This window comes from Mytilus trossulus, chromosome 3 (assembly GCF_036588685.1).
Source record: "Mytilus trossulus isolate FHL-02 chromosome 3, PNRI_Mtr1.1.1.hap1, whole genome shotgun sequence".
Taxonomy (NCBI): Eukaryota; Metazoa; Mollusca; class Bivalvia; order Mytilida; family Mytilidae; genus Mytilus; species Mytilus trossulus.
In genome coordinates this window covers 55,325,239-55,336,310 of record NC_086375.1, presented here as the reverse complement: position 1 = coordinate 55,336,310, position 11,072 = coordinate 55,325,239, and the positions used below count along the sequence as shown (strand labels likewise).

At 31.9% G+C, this 11,072-nt stretch overlaps 1 protein-coding gene across 3 annotated transcripts; it reads left to right on the top strand.

Annotated features, from left to right (window-relative positions):
* LOC134711883 (calmodulin-A-like) lies at positions 1-9,687 on the top strand. 3 transcript variants are annotated; one of them, XM_063572840.1, is made up of 6 exons: positions 1-126; positions 2,622-2,673; positions 3,344-3,368; positions 5,942-6,085; positions 7,916-8,170; positions 9,409-9,687. In XM_063572840.1, the coding sequence occupies exons 2-6, from the start codon at positions 2,671-2,673 to the stop codon at positions 9,501-9,503; spliced, it is 522 nt and encodes a 173-aa protein (XP_063428910.1). In that variant the 5' UTR covers positions 1-126; positions 2,622-2,670; the 3' UTR covers positions 9,504-9,687. The 3 variants fall into 3 exon arrangements, with proteins under 3 accessions (XP_063428910.1, XP_063428909.1, XP_063428908.1); XM_063572839.1 differs by lacking the exon at positions 1-126 and adding an exon at positions 2,043-2,203; XM_063572838.1 differs by lacking the exon at positions 1-126 and adding an exon at positions 2,349-2,494.
* The last annotated feature ends 1,385 nt before the right edge of the window (positions 9,688-11,072 follow it).

The following is an 11,072-nucleotide window of genomic DNA, read 5'->3' as shown; positions in this document are numbered from 1 at the left end:
GAAATCGTACTCGCTTTCTTTGATATTTTATTCAGTTTCGTTGTAGATCGAGAAGTTAAAGAATAACAGTATATAACCGAATCGATATTTTTCTATCTGCACGCAAGAAACTCACAAGCTAAACAGGTATGTTTTAATAGACGTGATGCATATACTTCATTTAATTTAGGAAGGTCGGTAGGGGGCTGGAAAAATTAAAAATGACGAAAAGAGGAGATAGATTTGTTTATTTTATAACGTATTTAAAAAGCTCATTTTGAATTTGTTTATAGTACACTCAGAATGTGTCCGCCAGCTCTCAGAATCATCGGGAAAACTCATCCGAATTGAATTTTAATTTTATCTCATCTTGCGTAGAACCCGCCGTTCAAGACAGATCCAACGAATACAACTTGTACAATAAGGGTTCTTAATCGAGTGTCTAGCACTTTCCATGAACCTAGAGACTGATGAGTTACACACATGACGATTTCAGACAGTCCTATCAAATTAGCCCTTTTGTAAATTGTAAACAAAACAAAGCACAATTACACAGATCGGAGGAGGCATGTTAAGTACAGTTCTGAGAGTTATCAAGTTATTTAAAGTTAGTTCAAAGTCAATAGCATGGCAATATTAGTATTTATAAACTCTAGACTATGCTTGTGGTTTTGTCGTAAATAAACTTTATTGCTGGCCTTTGGTCTATGGTCGGGTTGTTGTCGCTTTGACACATTCCCCATTTCCTTTCTCAATTTTATTTAGTTGGTTTGTGTTGTTTAATTTTTAGTTGTCTTGTTCTATGTTGTGTCTTGTGTACTATTATTTGTCTGTTTGTCTTTTTCTTTTTAGCCATGGCATTGTTAGTTTATTTTCGATCTATGAATTTGATTGTCCCTCTGGTATCTTTATGTTTTATTTTTTGTTTTAATTACAGCATATGTCAGTATCAAAAATATTTATGTAATAAGCCATTCCAGGGCAAAATAACTTGTATTTATAGGTGCAGAGGCGGATCAAGCCATTTTTAAAAGGGGGTTTCACAACCATAGATAAAATGGGGGTCAACTATATACATGTCCTCATTCAAATTCATTGATCGTCAAAATAGATAGAGTTCCAACCCCCGGAACCCCCTCTCCCTGAGGTATATCTTTGCGAAATGCCTCTTCCACATGTTTATTAGTTTATAAATACTACGTGATATTTTGAATATGAAATATTTGCAGATATACTGCATTGGTCGAATAACTTCAGGGAGGAGCGTGAATTCCTATGCAAGACCTTCATAAATAATCTTTGAACTTGGCTGACAATTATTGATGTTTGTATGTTGTCCTCTTTCATTGGCCTTCTTTCGATGAAAAAACACAAAAAGTGCTCAAATGGCGAATATGTTTGTCCATGTGGAATATATTTATTTATGATATCGACTAGCAAGTCCAGTCCAATTGGGGACATTAAATACATTGAAGAAAGAGTGTCAATCAATATGTACGTCAAGGAACCCATTCACCATAATGCATGTTGCAAAGCAACTGTATTGCCACTATCTAAACATAATGGTGTGATCAGTGATAGTCAGACTTTCCCCGCACAATTTTAAACAAGTCACCCCACTTTGCAGAAACCTACATACATGATAGTACGTATACAGTATTCTAAATGTTAATAGATCTCGTCCTAAATATAAGCATGAAATATTTGTTGCTAGTCGTTAAAGAAGCAATACTCAAATAATTATCTTTCGATAGATTTAGATTTTAACAAAAAAATCAACTCCTACAAATGTACCTATCAATAAAAGTAAAGACATTTTTTTAATCTATTATGTATCCCTCTTATGCACTTTTTCCTTTTCCTTCCACGGTAGTTTTTTTTGTTGTTGTCGCATTTGAGAATTGCACAAGTGAAACTGTAGGCTGCCGTTCCTAACTAGTTTTGAAAAGATAACTACGGGACTTAGAAAAGAAGTGGTATCAAAAGGGGACAATCAAAAACCACAGATTAAGAAACAAAAACAACACCATGGTAACAAGAAAAAGTTGTTCATACAAAAAATAAACCATCAAACACCACACAGAATACTAGAGATGAATTCAGCATAAACTGGGGATTAATACCGGGGCACATGTGAGTAACGGTGAACGCTGATGATATTCAGAGAAGGTCGACGAATCGTGTGTAAATTATAAGACATAATTTATCATCGACCGTTCTAAAGGTAAATGTTTTATGATGGGCCCATTTAAAAAAAGTACACTAAAGTATAATTAAGTCTACAATTATATATTACACGAATATTTGTATATTTAAAAATCACAAATATTGTCACAAGTAGAAAGTCAGAATTATTATGATAAATAGCAACAGTTGTTAAGATGATTGTTAGAATATTCAAATTCTTTTTTTTTTAATTATCATTTTAAATGCCGAACTAGAGAAAGTTTTGACATGAGTTTATACTTAAGTGATTAAAGTTTAGCAATCGATGACACGGGTATCATAATATAAGGTAGGATTTATAACACTAAATAATTTGTTTTTCTTAGAAAACATAATTCGATCCAATAATAATTACAATGATGCTGATATAATCTATTGTGAATGTTAAAACCAGTACATATAATTGTATTTTACAGACTAAGAGCATAATTTGGGACGTTAAAACTGCAAACACAATCATCGAAAATGGTAAGTGTTGTTTTTAGATTGTATTGAAGTTGTATGCGACTTGTAAGTATTGATTGAGATAATTTCAAAATAATGTTAGCAAGACATATGAATTAAATGACTTTCCTAGGCTTCTGGTTTGGTGTTTTTGTTGCTGATATTTTTGTGAAAAGATTTTTGTTTAGATATTCCATTGCATCGTCTGACTTTATCTAACCAAATCATCTTAATCGAAATTTAGTTTTAGCACAAGCAATGTAAAACATACAAATGTATTTGGTGTAAATCAAAGAGATATAAAAAGCTGTGGTATGAGTTACAATGAGACAACTCTCCATCCAAGTCGCAATTTGTAAAAAAAAACACCACACAATTAAAGGTCAAAGAACGGCCTTCAACACAGAGTATTGGCTCACACAGCAAGCTATACAAGTTCCGAAAAAATTACTAGTATAAAACCATTAAAAACTTGCAAATGAACGCTGATTATAAACCGTTTATGCAATGATCACATGCATGTATGTTGGTTTAAATTATATACAAGTTTTCTTTATTTCTTAAACAATTTGTCAAAACTCATACGAGTCCTAGTATTGTGTTATTCTTTTGGTGTTATTGACGTTTATCAAAATTAATGTTTCTTTTTATATTCATTATAAATATAATTTAAATCAACCTTCGTATATTGTAGGCAATGACTGAGGATCAGTTAAAGGGTAAGATACGTGTATTACGTTTAGAATCAAGGATAAGTGAAAAAGCGACTGGATAAGTATATATTTTGACCTTTTATGATATAAAAAAAGCCCACTTATCCCTTGAGTTAACAATGTAATGTAAGTACAAATATTTCTCTTTCAGATACATTATTAAATCAAAAATGGGTTTAATTTTTCAACCCAATCATATTTTACTATTCATTATTCATGAATGCTAGTTTGGGTTTCGACATCACAAAGCCATAGAATAAAATTGAGAATAGAAATGGGGAATGTGTCAAAGAGACAACAAACCGACCATAGAAAAACAACAGCAGAAGGTCACCAATAAGTCTTCAATGTAGCGACAAATTCCCTCACCCAGAGGCGTCCTTTAACTGGCCCCTAAACAAATATATTTTAAGTTCTGTAACTTTACAAATTAAACTGATTGTATTTCAAGTTCTGTAATTTTTAACGAAATCAATGAAAAAAGAACGATAAATTAGTCATGGTTTGTGACATTTACATACATGTATGCTTCTTAAGAAGTTATTATTTTCAATTGGCAACTTTTAAGATCGCTTGCCACAATAATTGTCAAAAAGAGGAAGTAACATCTCATTTTGCGTAAAGCAACAAACAATTATATAGAAGCATAATATCGAAGAACCCACTCTCTTTAATCTTATGTTATATTCACAAAAGACAATTATTGTTCCACTTTTTTCGAAATCATTAAGAAAAATATTTAATAAATGTAAGTTAAAACGTAGTCGATTCTGTGAGAACAATGCTATATTATTTGTCTCTTTCTGTTGCAATACATTTTCAAGTTTGTTAGCCATATGCATTTAAACATGCCGTCTTACCGTTGACTATGACAAACAGATTCAATGATTGATAGATGGATGAAAATGCTTATATTTCGTCAAATCAACATGCATATATATGTTAATTGGACTTTGATACTATATATGCCCTTGAATTTTTACTAGATAACATTTTTGTTCGCTTTGGGGATTCCGTATATCGTCAGATTATCGGAATTCCAATGGGGACTAACTGTGCACCACTTATTGCGGACCTCTTTTTGTATTGTTATGAGTTACAATTTATGACAAAAATAAGCAAAGACCCATCAAAACAACATCTGATAAACAAATTTAATAATACTTTTAGATATTTGGATGATATTTTGGCTCTCAATAATGACGACTTCAGTTTGTATATTAATGAAATTTATCCTGCTGAACTTACTTTAAATAAAGCTAATACTAACAATGACCACTGCCCTTTCCTCGATCTTGATATCTATATCACTAACGGAAAGCTGAATACTAAAATTTATGATAAAAGGGATGATTTTTCATTTCCTATTGTTAATTATCCGTTTTTAGATGGTGACGTTCCCTTGTCACCATCTTACGGTGTTTATATATCTCAACTTGTACGATTCGGTCGTCACGGAATGTAACAATGTTTTAGATTTTAACGAGAGAAATTTATGTATTACTGATAAATTATTACACCAGGGTTTTCGATATCACAAACTAGTCAAAACATTTACTAAATTTTATCATCGGTATAAATACATCATTCGTAAATAGAGTTCAACATGCAGACTTTTTATACGTTCAGGTATTTCATATCCAATTTTTTATGGAAATATTCTGTATAAAGCACAAAGGTGTCAGTATTCACCTCAGAAACTTACAAAACCTTTGAATAGACTTATTAAGAAGGGATATAATTACGATACTGTTGTCAAGTCATTAAAGATTGCATATTTTGGCGTTAATATTGAGTCACTGATAAGGTCTTTGCGTCGGAACTAAACACATTTATTCTAAAAACAGTTGTTGGCATGACACGGGTTATGTTCTTCTCATATATGTTATGATGGTATGATACTAAACCCCTAACGGGAAGGATTGTGCCTGATGTTCATATGATGAAATCATAATCTTGAGATCTCACAAACATGTTTAACCCCGCCGCATTTTTGCGCCTGTCCCAAGTCAGGAGCCTCTGGCCTTTGTTAGTCTTGTATTATTTTAATTTTAGTTTCTTGTGTACAATTTGGAAATTAGTATGGCGTTCATTTTCACTGAACTAGTATATATTTGTTTAGGGCCAGCTGAAGGACCCCTCCGGGTGCGGGAATTTCTCGCTACATTGAAGACCTGTTGGTGACCTTCTGCTCTTGTTTTTTATTTGGTCGGGTTGTTGTCTCTTTGACACATTCCCCATTTCCATTCTCAATTTTATATGCATTCAATTGTGTTTCTGAAATAACAAATGAGTGTAAGATATAGTATACACTTAAACTTCTGTACACTGTATCAGATGTTTTATCCAAATCTCAATGAATTTAAGTGATCGGAGCAAACTATAAAACATTCCCGTGAAAGTATTTAAAATAGAGAAGACACAGAGGACAATCAAAAACTATAAGTTTAATAAGACGGATAAAAAATGACCAAGATAAACATGTTTAACAAAATAAGTAATGTATACCTTTACATATTCACTGATACATTGATTCTATATGTGTCCTTTCTTTTATGGTAAAATATTTTTTGAAACAGAATTAGAAGAGACTTTCTTAATTTTTGACAAAACTGGTGACCAGAAACTTGATGTTGAAGAAGCAGGAAGAATGTGGAGATCAACAGGATTAAATCCGACCAAATCGGAAATACAAGAGATGTTCGACGAAATTGACCAGGATGGTAAGTTGAAAATTATAAAACAATCTTCTGAGTCGTATTTGACCTTTGCTTTGTAGACCAATGTAACTTTTTTGGATGTGCATGTATTTCTGTTAAAAGACAGGAAACAAAATTTTGTTAAACTAAAACCGTACATGGTTCAGACTAAATAGCACATTCACATAATTCTTACAAAATCAAGAGGTCAACACACTGTCTTCACCAAAAGACAAGCGGATATACAAAATGTCCAGTTCAATTTCACATGAATTCATATAATTCGTAAAAAAAATAATAAACATAAAGAGGGTTAGCGCTATAAAACCAGGTTTAATCCACCATTTTCTACATTTGAAAATGCCTGCACCAAGTCAGGAATGTGACAGTTCTTGTCCATTCGTTTTTGATGCGTTTTGTTATTTGATTTTGCCATGTGAATATGCACTTTCCGAATTGATTTTCCTCTGAGTTCAGTATTTTTGTGATTTAATTCTTATCAAAGATCTGTCATATAAAACTGATTCCATGAAAGACAAAATAATAATTGTGGTATGTTAATATATAAAGTAAACTCTCAAAAATACTGAAATCAGAGGAAAATTCAAAACGGAAATACCCTGATCAAATGTCAGAATCAAATGTTCAAACACATCAAACAAATGGATAACAACTGTCAAATTCAAAATTTGGTACAGACATGTGCATTTTCTTATGCAGAAAATGGTGGCTTGAACCTGGTTTTATAGCTAGCCGAACCTCTCGCTTGTATTTTTTATATAAAAATAATTAATTCCGGAAAACAACTGGAGTGGTATTTAAGTATCTAAATCTACGTTTTTTTGCCTGTCAAGTCAAGTTTACACAGAATCACTGAACAACATAGTTTTATAAAAAATGTAATTGTGTGAACGTGAAAATAAGTTTGCTGATAGTAGTTGACTGGTAAAGTCTGATTATAAACGGCCTGCGTACACAGTTAATACGTTAAACGTTTACAACCAGTTAGTCGTCCGCAATAAGTATTTGAAAGGGAAAATTGATGATCAATGGATTTGAAAACAAATAACACGGCTTGAAGCTTTCTTATATGATGCTTGGTACAAATTTTAGGAACTTCTTATTCGTAAATTATTTGAAAATTGCCTCAAAAAGTATACTTGCATTGCCAGTATGTGTAAGTTTATATAAATGTAAACAAGAAATTAATGAACAATGGATGTAAATGCACCAGGCGATAAAGCACACGAAAACAAAAGCTGAGTATCAAATTGTAGAGACCTGTAATGTGTAGCAACAGCGAAAAATGCGACAAAAAAGTCATGCGGATGACACATTGAAAAACAGATAGAGGTGTTGTTGTATACCATCCTCCCTTGATGTTACTGTATAACAACACAGAAGTTGTATAAATTCCCATCTGAACGAGAACGCGAAAAACAACAACAAAAGCATTTTCTATGCAAGTATCACCCGATATAACATCAAAAAGTTTTATCCGATTGTAAAGTGACACTGTTGATTCATTAATTTTCGTGGGTAAAAACTGTCGTGTATAAAGGAAACTTGGTATTTCCGTGGATATTTGATTTCGTGGTTTTACTCTTGTTTGCATACAGGCCAATACAAAACTTGTACTTTGTTGGACATTTTTAAGTTTGTGGTTCACCTGTAACCATGAAATCAACGAAAATGTGCAGCCAACTAAATATAATGAATCCTCATTATATAAAATCAATAAAGAAATTATAAAAACATAAGCCAATGTTGATATACGCATCTACCATTGTTTGTTAACACTAAAATCATGCCTTTGCTTCTAACAAAGTTTTTATAACTGTATTATATGTATAGGTCGTGGAACGATAGACTGCGAAGAATTTATAAAATGGATGGAAAAAAATGGAAACAGGAATTTTGTTGATAACTTGGAGGAAGAAATGAGAGAAGCATTCAGAGTATTTGATAAAAATGGTGACGGTTTTCTAGATAAGAAAGAATTCAAACGTATCATGACTGAACTTGGAGACGAACCCTTGACCTCTGAAGAATTAGAAAATCTGATGGGAAAATACGACGAAGATGGGGACGAAAAAATAAGCTATGAAGGTAAACGATATAAATAATATGTTATTACAAGTTTCCTGGTCAAAACACAAATATATCAAATATAGACTCTTTGTGTAAAGCAATACATTTGAATGTTTAACACCTATGTTAACATCAGATCAGTGTGGTTATTCGGTCTGACAATGCTTTCGCATTATACTTAGTGATGCACACATTTTCATACCATCTCAAAGCCATGAACTTTTCTAAATATATGCAAAACCTTTATTCTAATAATTTAAAGAAGCTAATTTATGTGTTAATATGGTCGACTTACTCAGACACATACTGAATCAGGTCTTGAAGATCCTTTTTGTAAATGTTGTGTGTTTAAGGCAAACTTAAGATATAAATCAATTATATGCACGTGAAAATACCATTACCATTATTACTTATTTATTCCAATGAAAGGAAATAAAACTTGCATCCATATAGAATATTCCAACTAATCTTACAGAGCTAATTCGCCTGTGTAGGAAGTCTTACTCTGACGTTAGTGGTATCCATGGCACTATCTAATTAGTTATCAAAAGTACCAGGATTATAATTTTATACGCCAGACGCGCGTTTTGTCTACATAAGACTCATCAGTGACGCTCAGATCAAAATAGTTAAAAAGCCAAATAAAAACAAAGTTGAAGAGCATTGAGGACCCGAAATTCCAAAAAGTTGTGTCAAATATGGCTAAGGTAATCTACTCCTGGGGTAAGAAAATCCGTAGTTTTTCGAAAAATTTAAAGTTTTGTAAACAGAAAATTTATAAAAATGACCATATAATTTATATTCATGTCAACACCGAAGTGCTGACTACTGGGCTGGTGATACCCTCGGGGGTATTTTAAGCTTATAAATGGAAGTACATGTAGGGTCTATATCAATAATAAGTGTATGCATCATACAACCGCATTTCCTTCAATGCATGAAGTTCTTTAAAGATAAGCAAAAGCATACATCTATGAGGACTGAATTTAGTTAAAGGCCAAATTTAGTAGTGATATTGACCATCGTGCACTTATATTTTTATAATATAAGAAAAATGATATGTGGTATGATTGACAATAACACAACTATCCACCAAAGTCCAAATGATGGTTATGATTTATGCTATATTTCATTTAAGTGTAATAAGTGCAATTTATACTATATGTACTCAAAGTTAATTTTGTTGAAGTATTGTTTTTACTTACACAAACATATAAAATTCCAGGTTCTACATTTACCACCTCTTCTTTTTGCAGAATTCATACCAGGTTTTGTGAAAATGGCGCGAAACAGAGATGCATTTGAAGAACAAGAAGATGACGAACAAACAAACAATGAAAATGAATATTAAACAACACAATGACGAACAAACAAACAATGGAAATTAATACTAAACAGCATAATTCATTACGAACAAACACAATGAAAATGAATACTAAACGGCACTATTCATTATAGACTGACTTGTTAACATTTGTACATTTTATCCTTTTTTGTGCAATATATTCTCATAAAGCTTTTCTATTATCAATTTACACAGTTTGTATGCTCTTACCTCACTTTTTTTTTAGCATAAACATTGTAAGCTGCTGTATAATGGTAATAGTTGAATGTTTATACAATTACGGTTTTTGGTTGGGTTAATGTGTGGTTTTATATATGTGAGTGAACTGTAAGTGTTGATCTCCAACAATTGCAGTTCGTTCAATATTCCGGTAAATGGCAATATGTTGTTTTTTTCGAAGCAAACTGTTTAACTGGTCACGATTTTTTTTACCAGCTGCTGTAGAAAACCACAGTCAATTCATTTAAGTGAAAGGGGAGAAATTAGAAGCAATTTGCAAATCGGTCATAATTTTTAATAAACTGAAATATTTGGAGAGCAAAATTTAAAGTTCAGTCACAGTATTTTGAGAAAAAAAACATGATATTCACTGAGCCCAATCATTCGAGTTAGTATCAGGTTTTTGAAAGTCAACTAAAAAGGGGAAAGATTAACACAAACACTTGTTGCATGTTTCTGGATCTTATTTGGGAATGTGAGTATATATTGTAATTTGTATTAAGGAGGGACGAAAGATACCAGAGGGGCAGTCAAACTCATAAATAGAAAATAAACAGAAAATGCCATAATAATTCATAGTATAAAACTGTTTGCACTAAAAGTCAATTAAACCACTCACATGTTTGCCGAAACAAAAGACAATGATTGCTTTATTCAATATTCGAGAGAAAAAGTATGGTAACATACTGGTAAAGTAATTGTTTATTATTAAATACGTTTTTCTTCGAATAAGGAATAAAACAGTTATTGGCTATATATATTAGTAAATATGTGGTTTAATTGAGTTTCATAAAAAAAATATATTGGTCTTCAATATAACTATACAGCGTAAATATAACACGGAAGTTCTAAAAGCAGCCATTTCAATTCTTTCACTGTAACAATCACACCAGTATGCTCAAAAAGAATCATAGCATTGCCTCACATCTGATAAAGTTTTGTTGTAACTAATTACAGGTTCATTGATGTATTGGTTAACTGAATTGCACAAAACACCCCCTAATACATGTATCGTTTTATCGCGGCCTATAATCAGTGCTCTACAAGTACAATCTGTGTTTTAACTACAGGTCACCAACTGTTATCAAATAAATTATAATTATCTTTTGTAATAAAGCAGAAAAAAATGGTCGAATATCAAAATGTCTAAAATGTTTTGGAAAAAAATACGTGCTCTGATGGTCATATTGATTGGTTGGCGGTTTTTACGTTTCGATTCTTTATAGCAGTACACTTCCACACACTTTTATCAAACAAAAGTATTTTCTATTTTATTAGAAGGGCATAAGCTGTCAAATTCATGTTCAGCGATATGACACAAATGCTAATATTTGATTAATAAAACACTTTAATGTA

What these genes read in the sequence shown, in the direction of transcription:
- LOC134711883 (XM_063572840.1), top strand. An exon ending in GACTGAGGATCAGTTAAAGG is followed by an intron (nt 3,369 to 5,941) that starts GTAAGATACGTG and finishes TTTTTGAAACAG; the next exon opens with AATTAGAAGAGACTTTCTTA. An exon ending in CGACGAAATTGACCAGGATG is followed by an intron (nt 6,086 to 7,915) that starts GTAAGTTGAAAA and finishes TTATATGTATAG; the next exon opens with GTCGTGGAACGATAGACTGC.